An 18,632-nucleotide genomic window follows, 5' to 3' on the forward strand; every position below is an offset into this window, starting at 1 on the left:
CGTCGTCTCGCTCTGGCGTAGAGGATGTTGTACGTCGTGTTTTTCTCCTCCTCGCTGGTGTTTTATTCAGCGCTGTGCTTTACACTCTGTTCTTGTTCTCGTTTGTTGCGCGATGTAGTTTTATTTTGTATGTGTGTGTGTGTGTGTGTGTGTGTCTCTGCGTGGGCTTCTGTTTATTCTTGACGGCCTGCTGCTGCTTCATTAGCGTGTATCAACAGGTGTCCCGCATCTCATGAGGAACGTGAATGGCTGTTGTTTGCATTCATGAGGGTTATACGTAGTGAGGCGATAGATAAACAAGTACACTTTTACATTTTTGTCAGAGGGGTTTGGTTTAGTCACAAAGTCACGAATACATTACAACTCACCAAACCAGCGCACCCACATTTACATGCTTCATGTCACACAGATGGAGCTAACTCATGAGTCAATACTATGCCAGCCTCTCAGGATAGGAACTGAATACATATAGAAGACGATGCCAATGGCATCCTCTACACACGCTAAGTAAATAGTAAATAGACTTGTACTTGTATAGTTCTTTTCTAGTCTTCCGACCACTCAAAGCACTTTAACACTACATGTCATCATTCACCCATTCATACACTGATGACAGGGGCTACCATGCAAGGGCCCACCTGCCCATCAGGACTATCTATTCATACAACATTCACAGGAGCAACTTGGGGTTTAATGATATGTTAATATTGAACCGCCGATCCTCCGATTGAAGGACGACCCTGCTCTACCACTGAGCCGTCCTGCCAGGGGCCTCATGAGACATGAAATAATGTTTAAATATATAGAATTTATAATACTTAGTGATGCAACGGATCATGAAAGTCACAGTTCAGATCGGATCAGGGATCAGAGTCACAGATCGGATCAGCGCGAAAGAAAAACGGAAGCACATCCAACTTTTAGAGATCCCTGATCACGTTTCATTGTCGCCGATACTAATTGCAGATCATTGATGATCCATATTGACAGACACAGATCCCTTTGTTGTTTGATTATAGCAGCTGGTCTACAAGGATCCAACCGTCCCAAAAATCATTTCAACCGCTCTGAAGTCAGAAAACCATCAAAATACTAAATGTTATCCTTGGACTTATACTTACAGTCATTTATGGTGCTTTGTTCCCCCTCATTAAAACACACAATTCAAATGATAGGAAAATAAAAGATTGTATTGAAACAAATCTTGTCATTAGTAGTTTTAATGATGTATTATAATCTACTTAGAGCCAGTGTAAACAGCTCATAGTTCATCTCTAATATCTATTTATGTTGCTCGGTCAGTGGTCTGTGCTCTGGATTGTTCATGGAGCAGCATTAGGGTTCACGTCTGGTCATCGGAGGAGAGTTTAACGTTAGAACTAAAAGAAATGAAAATGACGCTGGATTATTTACCCAATATTATCATATGTGTATCATCAACATGATATTATTTTATTTCTATGTTATTAAAATGACAGACTTATTTCGGAAGATTAAATATAGTATTGCGTTCCTATAATTCTTTGTCGAATGTTCAGTTGAAATGAACCTTTTGTTGTGGAATCCCTGGAAACACTTCGCTGGCCTCCGATGAACTCTGAGCCTCGTGCTCCAACCCCTAATTTCATTATTATTTAATTTTTCTATACACATGTCGAGGCCCCCCCCCCCCCCCCCCCCCCCAGCTCAGTGTCGTCGTCAGAAGCATTAACGATGGCGTTCGTCTGCTGATCTTCTCTTATTAATTTGTGTTCGGCTTTGTAATCCAGTTATTTGCCACTTGCTTCTTGTTCTGGCAGAAAATATCAGTAATTAGGGCTCAGTGCTTGGCTGGCCACATTACTCTCGTCTTAGTGTTTTACTGAAGAGTGCTTGTTAAAACGGACCGGCGTCGCTTTGAAATCAAATGAGCCAAATCCACCCCCATTGTTGGAATCCACCAGTCTATCTCAGTGATTCACAGCCTCTGCCAGCCCAGGAGTGATGAATCACAAGTTGATTCTTAGAAGAGACAGAAAAAAAAATGTAATTTGTGGTAAAATATGGGTCAGACTTTGTGATAAATTTGTTTTGCTTGTAAAATGTGAATGTTTCCAGCTTCTGTCTTTGTCTTCTGTCTCCTATAATTGATAATTAAAATGTCCTCTGCTGTTGAACATTTAGCTAATTTATGGCTACAGTTTACGGTTTTGTCTGTTTTCATTATGAAACAGCAGAGAGCGATCTCTTTAGAAGTACCTGCTGCAGGTGTCTGACTTTGTATTGCAGCATGCATTAGCTGGTGGATTCTGCACAGTCAGGATTGACAAGTGGACCCTTATGATACGGAGCAGTTGTTTGATTATGTCCTGTAAAATATATATGTAGCATTTATCCCTCACTTGCAAATGGAGGTAATGTAACATGCAATCTCTTTTATAATCGAGAATATGAGCGAACAAGAGAGTGGCAGGTGTCAACGCACACACACGTACACACACACACACACACACACACACACACACACACACACACACACACACACACACACACACACACACACACACACACACACACCAATGAGCCAGTTTCCCTTGTGTGATAAACCCTTTTAGTGTGCTGGGCGAGAGTTAATAGGCAGATCATGCAGCAGGAGAGGAGGCACTTGCATGTAAGTAATCGCTAATGGGCTTGTGACAGTGCCGCTAAACGCACCTGATTGAGGCGTGGGTGGATAATAGCAGAGAGACTGGCAGCCTCACACACAGAGCTGGACAGATACGGGCCCAGCCAAGAAAATGGAGATCAGAAAATAGAACCCGGTGATTGCCGGTAGGTTAGTGTGAGGACCCCTGTGCCAGGAGCAGCCTGGCAAAAAACAAAATGGAGAGAACAAAACGAGTAGGGCTGCGAGCCTCTACCCAAAGTCACTCTGCATCAGGGTGTTGGTCAGGCACAGGGACTGTACTGACGACACACATTGGTTTGGTGACTTCAGTTGTTCAGCATTTTGTATCTTGTTTTTTTTATTTCACTGTCTTGATTTTTGGTCGTCATTTTGTTTTTTGTCTTTCGCCATCTTGTTCTTTTGGCCGTTGCTTAGTTTTTGGCTGCCGCCATCTTGTTTTTAGTCTGTAATCATCCTGGTTCTCCGTCACCATCTTAGCATTTTGCAACCGGAAGTGACACGAGAAGGTGGAGCTGAGAACACACTGGGAAAGAGTTAAAGCTGTAAGACGAAAACACGGTCAACTCCCAGACACATGGACAACGTTGTGGTAGAGACCTGTCAATCACCGTGTAGCCCCGCCCTAAAGCATACTGCTTTATGGTCTGTTTGACTCTAAATGGATCATAATTTAATAATTTAACATCATGCAGTATTGAAGAAGACTTGAAACAAGAGATTGAGACCATAAACTCATGTTTACAATGTTTACTGAGGGAATAAATCAAGAGAGAAGTAGAGTCATTTTAGACTAGACTTCTATACAACCAGAGGAGTCGCCCCCTGATGGACACTAGAGAGAATGCAGCTTTAATGCACTTTTCAGAACCAGAGGTCGTCGCCTGGTCCGGCAACACAAGCAATCTGGGAAAATGTGATGGCACTTTATTGATTTAAAAAGTAATTAAATGACAGATTAATGACGAGTAAAAAGACTGTTCATTGCAGTCAATTAAGAACGTTCCGTCACTCTGAGACCATTCAAATACCAGAGGATAAAGATTTCAGAAGTCAATTTAGGAACCAAAGACTGATGGTTTGATGACTTTGAGTGTGAACTGTGCTGTAGCCACAGTGAGATTAACAAACAGAAGTGTGATTGATAACATGTTGTGTAGCAAGTTGTCTCTCAGGATGCTTTTTCTGGGCAAACTGTGCTTTCCATTGTTTCCGTCAAATTTAAGCAATCTGCTAAATTGACTTCCTTGATAGGACTACACAAGTAGAGAACATGTGATGGTCTGTGGGAGTTTGAGGGCAAACATTGTGGTTGTTTCAGTCTTTTGCTATCATGTAGTGCCATGTAATCTATACATTTCTGCCCAAGTATCACCGCCGTACACTCCCAGATTTAACAGACAATAACAAATGAAATAAGATCCACTTCATTTCAAGCCCTCCTTTGAATCCTGAATGTTCTGTCTCTGTTTCACCCGCCCTCTGCCCCCCTTTTGCCTTTGCTTGTCCTCTCTACCAATATTGGATAACCATCTAATTTGTTCCGAGCTACATCTCTTATATCTTGATCCTCTTCTCCTCTTTTCTTCCTTTTTTTTGAATAATTCCTTTTGATGAATTCCTCGCTGGCCTTTGATCTGAGCGGCAGAATGCGAGCGTATCAAGTAAGGGAAGCGCATCAGATGGGGAAGGCAAACTCTTCAGTGGAACTCTGAGGGAGAGATCCGCTCAGCCTTGATCAACAAGGCTGGGCCATGAAACGAAATGCAATGAAAGGAGGCACGGAACAAAAGCCAATCGACGCGGGCGCCGCGGATTCTTTTGTTTTGTAAAGACGTGACAGAGATGTATCATTTAATGCAGATCGGCATGCGGACAGTGTCACGCTTCACTCTCCCCCCATCTTCAACCTTTTGTCCTCCCCTGAACAGGAGCACGGTTGATCCCCTTGAAGTGAACTCTGTGCAACCGCTTCCTCCGTTCGCTCTTGAATATCCCGTCCTGGTGATACTTCAAAAAGTGCATGCACTTATTTTTGTTTGCGTGCCATAGAAGAGGTGGGCCTTTGAAAATAAAAAAACCCCAAGACATTGAACCCTCTGTTCTTCACCTCGCCGTCGCCGCTGGTGCTCCTGTTATTTAATGTGTAAATGAAGCCCGCAGTGAGAAGGGTTTCCTCTGTAGTTTGTACACCGGGTCATTATGCAGGAATAACTCCTGAGAAAAACCTTTGTCTTTAACTTCATCTGATCCTGCATCCATATTCATCAAGGCTGTAATTATAATATATATTGAAAATATATGAATACACAGAAATTCACCATGCTACAACAGACAACGGCCCTCTGAAATCATAAGCAAATGTAATCATAGCCATAAATTAACTTAACAAATTACCATAATATCAGTACCGCTTCTAGTATTATGGTGTTCTGCAGTTCTGCGTTCCATTGTTATTAGACCAGCTGTATTTTTTTCTTAAAATATAATTACTTTATTCTCGCTAAATTACGACTTTATTTTTATAATATTGCAACTTTTTTCTTGAAATAATATGACATTTTTTTTCAATATTAACACTGTTTTCTTGAAATATTACTTTATTCTGATTTCATTATAACTTTATTCTTTTATTACGACTTTTTTATTGAAATATTAAGACTTAATTTAGTTACATTATTACACTCTTAATATTTAAAAAATATTCTGGAAATATTCTGACTTTATTCTCATTAAATTACAACTTTATTTTTGTAATATTACGACTTGTTCCTTGAAATATTTTGACTTAATTCTCATTTTATTACGACTTTATTCTAGTAATATAACTTTTTTTCCTCAATATATTAATGATGAGAGCCTTGCTGCGTCAACCCGTTTCGTCCATCGTGATTGGTTAATGCCTTTATTCGTAGTTCAGAAGCTCTGAAAAATCGACCTCTCTTTTGCAGAGTAGTATTCATGTTGTGTGTGTAGTATTCATGGCAAAAATAAACAGTTTAATAAAATATATTGACAAATGGGCCTACATCCAAAACTTCTGTTTTTTGTGAGGTTTGCTTGTAAGATGGTGCCAAGTTGGTTTTTACCAAACTCTCTGAACTGCACCGACTTGTCAGAAATCCATTGTTTCAGCCTGATGAGTTCCACCTGTGAGATTCAATCTTTAGTATTAATTGACATCCTGAAAGTTGCCCTTTAAATCGACCTGTTCCATTGCATGTGTGGGCAGGTTTCATCCACAAATGTGTTACTAAAGAGTAACCAGGCGATTCAAGTCCTGTCAGAAATCAGCAGACCAAAAAGGTGACAAGGCAGCGTCAGTAGACCTGGACCTATTAGACAGTCAGATCTTTCTACAGCAAAGATCCATCCTGATGTTCTCTCCTCTGTGGAGAGAGGCACACTGAGTATGTGACTCGTAGGAGGTGTCTGGAACACTTCTGAATTCCATTCGTATCGAAGAGAATATTCTCCTAAATGACTCGTATGTTGACCTTGTGAGCAAATCTGTTTGTACGAGCAGTTTGGAAGAAGTTACTTCTAAAGTTGCTACCTGTAGAGTTGCATTTGCTTTTTAAGAACACAGTATTTGTGTGCTTGGACACCCAGAAACAGAACAGAATAGACATTGTTTCAGCTAAACATTGCACTCATACAAACAAGATGGGCAGCAGATCTGACACTTAGATTGCCACCTGTCTGTTTCAGGGGATCATCTTTATCAGAGATAAATGGATGACATGCTTGAAGAGGCGCTATCTACACTGACGTCCCTTATTATTTCAACGTGTAACTAAATTGCATATCTCCCACCTATTCATTATGACAGAAATGGCTTCCGTGCGGAGGATCGTGAACCTTGTCAGCCTCTTGTTGGTGGAATGGTGCTTGTGTGAATGGCTAATCCCTGCCTCATCCATCATCGAAAGGACAAGAGGAACTTGATTAAAGATGAATATATACAGTAGAAGTCATTTAGTGTCAAATACCAACTACTTGTGAGTCAGCTCTCACGCTCATTGTAAGTCATTGTAAGGCACTTTCTCACTCTCTCACACACACACACACACACACACACACACACACACACACACACACACACACACACACACACACACACACACACACATACACACACACACACTTAATCTTCCCACACTGCAATCCATGTTATGGAGTCCTGATGTTAACCCGAGATTTGCCAAAACTTCAGAGAATGCCTAACCATAACCATTCATGAATAAAGTTATTAGTATTATTATTGTTCAAGGCCAATACCTCTCGCCAAATTTAGGGTAACCATCTATCCTAACCTCAACCACTCAAGGCCAAATCCTAAACCCAACCACTTTACGAGAGTTATTACCGTCTCTGAACTGGAATGATCCCCTAACGGGCACTGACCTAGTTGTGTTAATGCACTAGTCATGCGTGTGACTGAATGAATGAGTGAATGTAACTGCGAAATGTCAACTTTTCAGGAATAATTAACAGCAGGCTTCATGTGGGATAGTCCACTGCGAATTTTGGAAATAATGCAGAAGGATTTTGAAAAGATTTCAAAATCACTCTGCACAAAAGCCCACGGGTGATATCAGTTTTTCACAGCTGGTGGAGCATTATGCAGCCCAATTCAATTCCAGTAAAAGAACACCGACATGAAATCACCATAACTGGAGTTAATGGGTTGTCAGCTGACAACATGGTAACACTGTGTAAGCGTGCCAATTATCTGAGCTGTCGGCTGCCCAATCATGTTATTCCAAAATGAAACTTTTTGACCTCTGTTGCTCAATCTATCACATCCCATACCTGTTTGAAAATCAATGGCAAAACAATATAGTATTACTCTTACTTCCTTCCTCTATTGGTCATGATGGTTAAATGCCTTTCCTTTACGAACGTACATTCAGTCCATTGACATGTTTGAGTGATCCCACGCAAAGGCAGCAAAATGCTCTCAAAAAGAAAGTTTCGTTGTGAAACGATGAGGCGACTTGAGGCAGAAGCATGATGCGAGTCTAATTTGGTATTTTTAATAAGTCCGAAATTTCTCCATTGTTGCCTTTTTGCTAAGCATGTTACCATGTAAAAATAAGTCTCTTTCTTGTTTGTGAATACATATCAGAGACCTGCATTATCTCCTGGGACCTGCCTGGTGGTCTGATTCATCATTTCACTGTTCCATTTCTAAAATCTCGTTCCGCTCATTATAGGCCGGGGTGGCGGGGGAGAGAAGGCGCTTTGAAAGCACGTCGGGGAGCTAATCACACAGATCATTTATCAACAAAGCCCCAGCTACACATTTACAGAGATTGTTGAGGATGCTTCCAGCTGCGACAAACTTTTCCGATTTCCCATTCAAATTTCTCCAAAAAGACACCAATGCACTTTCATCACATATGCTTTAAGAGCTTTATCTAATCAGGCAAAGACCGATCAGAGCTGATTCAAGGTCACTGATGTGGCAAAACAATACTTCCTGCAGTAATGTGAAGACTGTACTAAATACAAAGAATCCACATTATATTCATCCCACTGATTACATTTGTATTATCTCCGCTAGATGTAAGCGTGTGTGAGTGTGTGTGAGTGTGTGTGCATCTGTCTGTCTGTCCACGGCTCATCTCACATACTCCCGGTCCTGCCTTCTATTTGTTCTGCTTGTTTTTGACTGGCTGCACGAGGCTCTTGCCCACAATCGTTGGTCCAGTAGTATTCCTGATCTATTTTCCTACAACACTGATGCATGCGATCGTGGCTCAATGAGCCGGTGGTACTGTATGTGCGTGGCACAGTGTGGGACTACAAACCGGGCTCTGGACAGAAAGAAGCGCACTCTGGTACACTAGGTTTCAAAATGTAGATAGATCTATTGAGTGTGTTTTTAATGGGCATCAACCTCTTAATCCACTCTTAATCCACCTGTTGTTGCAGACACACCTGGCGGAGATCTGCACCTTTCTAGTGAAGTCTTAATCCGCTCAATATTTCATACATGTGGATGTTCCAGTGTCTGAAGTTTCCAAATGAAAGGACCTAATAACTGGAATGATTTGAGATTATTATGCTGACAATCATTTTGTAACAGGATAAGCCCTATCTTAATCAGAATGTGAAAGTTTCAGTACAGAACAAACACCAACGGCAGCTCTGGTGTCGAATCGCAGTTTCTTACTATTTATTTTGGCTACATTGAATAAAACCACGTCTCTTATCTCGTCATTCGAAGTTTAATTCAAAAGCAGCCACAGCGAAGGAATTATCTACAATCCTTCAACTATCTTCAGCTTCAATTTCATGCCAGAAAATATGGATATTGATGGATTGAGATCCAGTATTTGAAGCGATTTTCTTGCTTTCCAGCAACCACCTTCAATTTTTCAATGGATATTTCATTCTTAAATCACAGCTGTATTAGTATCTTTGTCGTCACACACACACACACACACACACACACACACACACACACACACACACACACACACACACACACACACACACAGATTCACCTAACTGTGTGTGTGTGTGTGTGTGTTTGAAACCAAAGCCGTCTCTGTGACAACTAGTCCCCTCTGTCCTGTCCCTCCACTACATCGTTGATCAGTGTCTTGTTACTGAACAGGCAACCCAAAAGATGCCATGATTATGATTATGAGCTGTCTGTTAGCGCCACTTCAGCTCCCCAGTGCGTGGCGGCGGAGGAGGCGGTCACTCAGCGCCGGCCCCCCTCTTCCTCTTCCCTTCACATCAATGTCATCGCCGTCATATTTGATTAGGTGTCGCCCACAGCAAGTGTTAACCGTAAAGAATGATAATGTGACCAATGGCTGAACAGATTGGCTTTAGGAACGTGCGACCGCCTTGAAGCTGCTTAAATCTTGACTTCGATTAGAAGGACGTCGCCTTCCTGATGAGCCTGATGAAAGCCACGCGGTGGTCTGTATGTGAGTTCTCTAGACAACAAGTGTTGCTGAGGTTGTAACCTCTCAAGGTGAGACAGCCCAGGCAGAAATGGTTTTATTCATGCTCTGGTCAATTTTGAGATTTTTAGGCTCGTTTAGTTCCACAACATATTTTTTTTCAGCCCAGTTGAAAGAAAACATCCAAAATACACATTCAGGTGTTTATCTTTGCCTTACCATTAGATAACGCCTCATTTGCATATTTAAACGCAATCTTTCAGAAAAGTTGTAATACAAAAAGACAGTGTCCTATGTAAGTAATCAACAGGGGGAGTTTTACCCTAATCACCTGTAGTGTCTTCAGAAAATACCCAACCCTCCACTCAGTTCCATCCCTCTCTCTATTCTGAAGGTTTCTACAGAGGGGCTTGTTCAGATACAGCCTGATTTATACAACATTGTATTACTAATACCATGGAGACAATGCATTCACTTTATGTCTGCTGACAATACTTTCTAATTTATGGAGTGATACAAAGAGACATTCAAAATCCCCTCTGTTCAAACTTTTGTCTCTAATATGTCAACAAAACAAGTGATATTCATATGTCTGTAGTGGATATGAATGAAATTAGCACTATTTAATAAGATAATGCCTCATTTGAATATTTAAACATGACATTTCAGAAAACGTATAACACAAAAGATATGTGAGTAATCCACTGGAAAAGTTTCATGGTGATATTTACACGTTAAAATGTATCACCTGGAGTGTCTTTCTTTCAAGAACAATTTATTGCATGTAATAAGATAAACAAGAAACACGGGGACAAACCATCTCGCGCCTGCTGACATTGTTTTATAGATAATCTTAGAAGTGTTCTTTGCACAAAAACATACTTGGCACAACAAAAAGACGACATGTTGATGTTGTCTGCAGTCATCAGTCATCTTGACTGTTGTTTTTTAACACCCCTCCCTGGTGTCTGGCGTAGTTCTGTGGACTGCTATCCGTCCTCTCCTCTTTCTGCCACTTCATGAGGAATTGCATTTTTTCCCCTCGTATTGAGATGCTTCTCATAAAATCGCAACAAAGCCTTTATTAAGCTGCACAGTTCTAAGTAGCTGTGATTACAATTCCACTGCACCAGTCTCTCCAGAACCTCTTGTCTCTTCTGTGAGATGCACCGGTACATTATCAGTTTGATTGCGAGTGACAGATGTTGTTTCACACCTGGATGATTGTTTTATATGTGTATATATATATATAAATGAGGTTGAGTCATTTAAAGGGGACATGTCATGCTCGTTTCCAGGTTCATTCTTGTGTTTTGGGATTCTACTAGAACATGTTTACATACTTCACTGTTCAAGAAACCCTTTGTTTTCCTCACACTGTCCATCTCGATATTCCCGTACTCAGCCAGAGTTTCCGATTTCAGAGGAATCGCATTGCCAGGCACAAGGCACCGTTTCTAAATACGGGCTACTTGAATATCTCCTTGGATGAAGAGTCACAATACTTTCACAACATCTCTGTAGCATCTAGACCTGCTTAACGCGGCAGCTTTAAGAATAGAACGGTCTTGAGTGTGAGCATTTATCTGACTGGGCAGTAGTATATAATTGGTGCACGGACGGGATTCAACATCACATTTCCCATTTTTGATGGTATTACCTTAATACCTGACTATCATGTGGGCTTTAGTCTAATTAGTTCACAATAATTATGGTGTCTGAATAAATCGAGGGAGAAAAGAAATCAAATTAGCCTGATCTCACATCGCCGCTGCAGTCTGTTGGAATGATTCTCCGCGCGGCAGCTTTAGCTTTACCGACGCCTTCATTCTTTCCATTTTAGCGTCTCTGACAGCTGTTGGCAATCACCCAGATAAAAGCTGACATAACTGACATCATGACAGGCTGACAAAAAAACTAAACAAAACAGCCGCGGTTCACTACCCTCTGTAAATGTGTGCTTTGGATGTTAATGTGCATGAGCGTGCCCATCAGCATGTTCCTCACGCGTGCGCTGCGTGACCGTCTACACAGGGAACCTCCACACAAACAGTCAAATGCCACAAGCCTCTAAATGTCAATTAACTGTGATTCATCTCTCCGGTGCATCGGGGGGGGGGGGGGCAGAGTGTTGCCACTCATTTAAAGCTGCCTCTCCTCCGATCCACAGCGACTTCTGCGGGAGAATGAGCTGCAAATTGTGGGGCAATTGGGGTTGTGAGCGAATAAGGGCTGAAAAGATGTGGATCATGGCGGTGCGTTGACACCAATCTCCCTGATAACATGGACGTGTGTGTGTGTGTGTGTGTGTGTGTGTGTGCGTGTGTGTGTGTGTGTATGTGTGCGTGTGTGAGGCTTCAAGGAAAAACTAACCACAGTCAACAATTACATGTGATTTCCCAGGGCCCAGAGTTGAACTCTGATTATTGTCTGTATCAATGAAGAAAGTGTGTGCTTCAGTGAGTCCTGGGGGGGGGGGGGGGGATTTGACTGTGGATCAAGAGGCAGAACAAAAACGTAGATATTAATATTGTCTCGTCGTTGAACCTTGGTTGTCCTGCCAGTTGTCTTGTGGTCGTACTCAGCAGCTCTTTTGAGCCGTCTGCCATTTATCTCCTCAGAAGGCGATTCAAAAGCCACGCAGGGCTCCGCAGGAAGGTTGCCATTGGCAGTTTACGGCAACCAACAGCGGATGCCTGGTTGCCAGCCTTGCAACCACTTTCTAAAGTTAGTGTGGAGCCCTGCCATGTACGAGCAGCCTTCATAACAGAAAGGACGTTTTTGGTGTGTGGGAACAAAGTGAACATCTATTTGAACTGATTTAATTCTGTAAAATACGTTTAAAAACAATCAGCCTGTTTGGGAAAAAGTTATTGGCAATGTAGAGAGATCCTAACTTTTAATGTCTACTGTAGGTCAAGTTCCTACTGTACACTTCCCATGATGCAACTCAATAGCGTCTTTCCTTAGACCCTCTCTGCCTCCAAAATGCAAACTTCTTTCAAACTCCAACGCAATGCAGGCTTTACGCTAAACCCCTCAAGCCCAAGCCAACATCACCACTGCTCTTTGTCACATTTCGGGAAGCTCCATCCACTGTCTCACAAGGCATTATGCCACAGTTTCCACAAGCTGTGTAAGAAGCGTGCATATCTGCAGAGTTTTGGGGATTTCCTTAAAGGGGAATCTTTGTCATGTCCAATCAACGTTGATGGTGAAAGTAGTGGATTGAAGCGATGCGGTTCAAAGTGGGTGCTGTGTTTGCGGCTGTTCCTCTTGCTTCCAGAGGCGTCATTTGACTCGACAGTGACGTAGTTGGATGCAAGGAAGAACTACAGCCTGCTCAGGCCGGTGGGCCTCCAGAACACCAATCAACTGTTGTAAGAGTAGCGTTGCTCATTTGGTGAAAAAATGCATGTCCCCATAACATAAAACCTTATATTTTTGGGTGAAGTCTTGGTTTACGGTTGGATTGAGGGTCCGGTTTAGGTTAAGGGAAGGGTAAGGGTTAGAATTAGTCTTCAGGAAATTAATGTAAGTCAATATAACATCCCCAATAGTAATGGAAACTCAGATGAACCATATAAAAACGCCCACAAGAGGCAACTTTTTTCTTGCGAGGAAGTCTGTGCGCTCCGTCTCCGTGGGGCTTTTTGGATCCAGGCTCTGAGGGGAATGAATCATTTGTGATGCGGTCTCATGCACTCTGATCCCTTCCTTTTCACTCTTTCAGTGTTGTACTTTTCCCCTCCTCACATCTCTTTATGGCCATATCTCACGTCTCTCTACTCTGTGGACTCCTTTCATTCTTCACCACTCGCTGGTTTTCGGTCGTCCCTCTTCGTTTCCGCCTTCAGTCTCTCTCTGCTTTACTCCTTCCTTTAGTCGCTTCACTTTTTTTTAAACCTTCTTCCCGACTTTCTCTCTGCATTGCTCTTTTATTCTGTTGCATTTACCCATCCCCATGAATTCTTCTTCATGTTCCTCTCCTTTCTCGGGGCTCCTTTCAAACTATTTCCGCATTTCGCTTTGAGCCTTTAACCGCCTCCTTCTTCCTTCTCCGTCATCCCCTCTTCCTCTCTTTTTTCCCTCACTCTGTTGTCACTATTTCCCCCTTTGCCTCACAGAAGAGATTTTGTTGACCATTATGAATAACCCGAAGCTTTATGTGATTTGTGACTTTGGTGAGACCGTCTGATGTGTGTGTGTGTGTGTGTGTGTGTGTGTGTGTGTGTGTGTGTGTGTGTGTGCATTTCAGCTTTATGAATAGTGGGAGTTGCGTGTTTAATTGGAGGGGAATAAATTTGTGAGTTTGTGCATGAGAGAAGAAATAAGAAAGTAGAAGAAGAATGTGACGGAAGGGGGAGCACAATAATGGTGGGGGGGGGATCTATAGTTTGTTGATGCTGTTCTTGTTGATTCCGGCCAGTGCATGTCTGTGTATGTATGAGTGTGTGTGTGTGTGTGTGTGTGTGTGTGTGTGTGTGTGTGTCTCTGTCTTACAGTAGGAATGGTTGACTGGTTTCACAGCCCATTGTCTCCCCTCAGGGAAGAGACTCTGGTTCAATGACTGAATCGGTCTCGTACACACTCACATTACAACATAGATTGTATGATTAATGCACGCACACATTCAGATGCTCAGTAATCACACACACACACACACACACACACACACATCGTGTTTCCAACACTTTGGAGGTCGTCACATTTACTTCCATTAATTCCCGGAGACCTTTAAAGGTGCGTGGTAGGAGAATGATAGCATTTCGATTGCTTCTTAACGGCTCTCAGCGTGGCAGAGCCTGAACCCGGAGGCTAGCAGCTAGCGGTGCTAACAGCACTATCGGTACAAATTACGGCAAACGTGCTGACAGAGCTAACAGGGTTTACCTGAGGGGTAACCAAAGGTGGGTGCTATCGCTATCGCGGCAACGCCGTCAGTCTGGAAATGCAGACATGCCCCCCCCCCACTAACCCCACCCCACCACATTCTTTGTTAATGTGAATGTGTAAATGTGTTTTTCTTCGCTGCTCATTCTCAGGCTAAACCCCAGCCGGCCCATTCACCTCCATGCTTTGGCATGTACCATATTGTCCTAATCAATCCCTCACACACTAAGAGGCTTTTTCACTGGAACCACCCGGGACTAGCTAGCTGTTAGCGAGCGCTTACCCCCCCCTTTTTTTTTTTTCTTGTGGAGAGAGTGAGAGGCCGACTTCCCCACAAGAATTTTATCTTCACAGGCGCAGAGGCTGACTGTGAGGGCAGAGGGGAGGTGGTGGAGAAAAGACCTTGGTGGGATTTGATCCCCAGTCTGCGGGGGGTTCACGGCAGGGGTCCGGATCACCACATGAGTGCCAAGCAGAGAGCAGCTAAAGGAGCAGGGTAGGAAGAGAGGGGAGAGCACAGCGTCATTATATGTTGGAGTTAATAGAGTGAGCATCGAGAGGTTTGATGATGAGGCCCATTGTCGCAAAATGAGTGGATTCAAAGGCAGGAACAATCAAAGAGTCTTTTAAAAATGGCCCCCGATTGTGTTTGGAAGCTGCCAAACACATTGAGCCGCTGGACTTGGGCTAGATTGCATTAACGAAGGATTACAACTTTGCTCTCTGTGATCCGTCCTCTTTTTGGTTTTTTTCTTCCTTACTCTCTTCGAGGCATTTTTCTCTCCTCCACCGTCTCATGATGACAAGGATTACAAGTTCATTAAAGTTCATTCATTTCAGCTAATTTAATACAACAAATGTGTGCGTGTCTATACATACATGCACAATATATATATATATATATATATATATATATATATATATATATATATATATATGGCACACTTGCTCTGATTTGTCTCATTGGTTGAGAGCTGCATGTTGACACTGATCTAAATAAAAAGACCCGTTGCTGAGAGGCAGCTGGGACAACTCGGGTCAGCTGCTGGTGGTGCTTTTAATGAACACCAATTAAGGCTTACATCCAGTTTAAAGTATCTATCTGTGACTTGTGATGTTGTTAGCAGAATGTGTCCTGCTCAGGGGTTTGTGCTGCTCTCAAGATAAAAAAAGTCTCAAGTGCACTTTCTGCTACAACATTTTCATTTGACAAATCCATCTGCGATCCAGCGGAAGCCTGGCTCTCCTGGGTGTATTTGGACCCGGAGACATGACACGATCAGTTGGGACACTGATTCTTGTTAGGGTATCACAACCGCAGTCTTTTTTTCTTCTATGTTTTTATGCAAAAAGGTAGAATGAGGGAAAGTAGACATAAAGCTGCTGAACCCTTTTTCATTCCCGGTAGAACCACCTGGAACTAGAGCTGGACAATATATCAATAAAATATCCATATTGTTAGACAGGCTATCGTCTTAGATTGTAGATGTTGTAGTATGGCATACATGTTGTCTTTTCTTTGTTTTAAATGCTGCATTACAGTAAACCAGACTTATATTCCAAGGGTGTGTTCTTCTGACATACCTTTCATATTTCAGGGGTTTCATCTAAAACCAATCCAGGGTTCGTCATGAGGCTCCTAAAGAGGCTGATGTGGTGCAGCTCAACCCACAACACTCATGCTTCACTATCACAGTTTTTCAGTGTGGCCGTAGTTGTGGGCGTTTCCTTTTGTCACCCGTGTTGTCAAATCATTGAAGAACTTTTTGTTCCAAAAAAGTGTTCTTTGGATGAAACGGGTTCTTAATGGAACCCTTTGTTCTAAAGAAGATGAAGAGCCCTTGAAAACCTGTTTCTTTAAAAAGGGGTTCTTCAGATGCAGATGGGTCTGGGTAGAACCGCACAAAGAACCGTTTGGAAACCCTTATTTCTAGGAATGTAGGTTCAAGAGAAGTCTTACAACACATGAGTTGGGCTCCCAGCTCTCTACACACAGTAGAAGTCTGTTGATCACAGAATGAGAGATGAATTTTAAGAAAAAGTCATTTCAACTTGTCCGATTGAACCTCAGTATTCTGAAACAGCCTGCAGGTCAGCAGGTACCGCACGGTGTAGAGACGGTGCTCGGCTCTGACCATCCTCCTTTCATCTCTGTTTAAGTCAGAGCCTTCCTGTTTTAGGTTCAGAGTTCCAGGTGCCTTCCACTGACTTTCAAACCCATTACAGAAGTAGTTGAGTGTTCCTAAAGGCGCGCCCCCTAGCGGCGCCTCGTGGTTGACGAGCCGTATTGTAATGAGGAGGGCCTAGCTGAAAGAAGCTGGCTAAGACTCTGCCCGAGGCTTGTTATCAAAGGCTCATGATTCAAATACCTTTTTTTTCCGTTTCTTGAAAGAACTTTTCTCTTTATTCACTTTATTTCTTAGTTTCCTCTCATTTTGTTTCTTTCGGTTTCCCACACGCTGCTCCATAACTTTGTTAAATTGTCCAGAACATATTAAGGTGGTTAATCTTTCCTTACGACAAAAACAAAGATTCAGAATGAAATACTAATACTTCATTGTTACCTACGTGAAGGTGGTTGTGTTTTTGCTTTGGATTGTTTGTCTGCTTGTCAGCAGGATCACAGAAAAAAACTGCAGGCCTGATTTCATTAAACTTGGTCTAAGATAGAACCCATTTCATTCTCTCTCTCTCTCTCTCTCTCTCTCTCTCTCTCTCTCTCTCTCTCTCTCTCTCCCCTCCCTCTTAGCCTCTGTTTGTTCCTCTTTAAATTACGATACAAACAAACCTGTTTAATTATTCAAACAATATTGGTTTGGTGGATGATGCATAATCTCCCTCTTTGTCTCCCTTTTCGCCCGCCTCCAGGTATCGGGGCTCAGAAAGTGCGAGTGGAGGACGAGCTGGAGGCGTATCCCACAGAGTCTGTTGATCTCCGCTGCGAATTCATTGACGGAGGAGGCCGAACCAAACTCACACAGGTAGGAAGATGGAGCGCAGCATTGTGTGATTGATAAGCTAGTTTGGGTGTAGACAAAACACAAAAACAATGACTCCTAACCCTTTAACTGCAATCAATGACGTAGTCAAGGAGGGGAAAGGACTTTCTCGCCTCCATAAAAAACTGCATTTGATCGCCATCTTCTATTGTTATATTGGAAGGGAAGGAGTCCTCTTACTGATCTCTAGTGGAGATGGGAGGTCTATATGTATGCACTATAGCTGAGAAAGGGAAACACACGTAGCTCTGACAGTGACTATGTGTATGACATAAGAGATAGACGTGTTATTTACTCTCTTAAATTGCTCGCGGAATTCTATTAACGTCATTAAAGGAGCCAAACCTCCTGCACTAATCAGCGCACAGAGATGAGATATCAAACGTCCTATCAGACCTGATCTTCTGTTCTGTTACACATGTCAACAATATGTTGATAGCGATCAACATGACATCATGCACATTGCAATAAATATCATCCTAAAAGTACGTGTAAACCTTTTTTTCCCTTGTCATGGCTAGAGTTGACTCAATTTCGCACGCAGATCATCTCGTTTTAACCTCAGACTATTTGGAAGTCAATTTATTTTATCAGCCGCCCGGATAACAACTTCTCTGACACCGCCTTAACTCTTCTGACTCTCTTCACACACCAAGTAAAGCAAAGCGCTGTGAGCTGTCTTCAATTTGATCCTGGTATGATCTCTACCCCTCGGAGTTGTGGTTGGAATCAATACACAATTTGTTCACACACAAAAACTGAAATTGCAGACGGGCTAGATTGCCCAATATATTTCCTGTACACAGCTAACGGGGGAGTCTCATCCACTAATTCACGCTGACAGCCGTCTTCCTCTTCTCACCCTTCAACCCTCCCTGCTCCGTCTCTCCCGCTCCTCCATACATGTTACAGAGGTTTACTAAATGTGTATTGGTGAACTTTATTGCCCGTCCTTCCCAGTCCACCACTTTAGCCAGTAGTTTGTATTTACTGTGACGCTGTCACTTTGAGAACCGAGCAGAAGAGAAAATCAATTTGGTATAACATGGTGGTATTCTCCCTTGCGGTAGAGTCTCATAACAGCCATAGCAGATATCAATATCTTTCACATATCAGAAATCATAAGAAGAAGAGCCTGTAAGACGACTC

The 18,632-nt window shown here is 42.5% G+C and overlaps 1 protein-coding gene across 2 annotated transcripts in view; it reads left to right on the forward strand.

Moving 5' to 3' along the window:
- Nucleotides 1-18,632, forward strand: part of pvrl2l (PVR cell adhesion molecule related 2 like) — a 283,481-nt gene that overhangs the window by 96,171 nt on the left and 168,678 nt on the right. For both annotated transcript variants that reach the window (XM_068710852.1, XM_068710851.1), the window contains exon 2: nt 17,353-17,465. In XM_068710852.1, coding sequence (XP_068566953.1) covers nt 17,353-17,465 — 113 coding nt within the window. The remainder of the gene's footprint in view (nt 1-17,352; nt 17,466-18,632) is intronic.

The sequence above is a fragment of the Cebidichthys violaceus genome, unplaced genomic scaffold, assembly GCF_023349555.1.
Source record: "Cebidichthys violaceus isolate CVI_PGR_0920_01 unplaced genomic scaffold, fCebVio1.0.p SCAF_16, whole genome shotgun sequence".
Lineage (NCBI taxonomy): Eukaryota > Metazoa > Chordata > Actinopteri > Perciformes > Stichaeidae > Cebidichthys > Cebidichthys violaceus.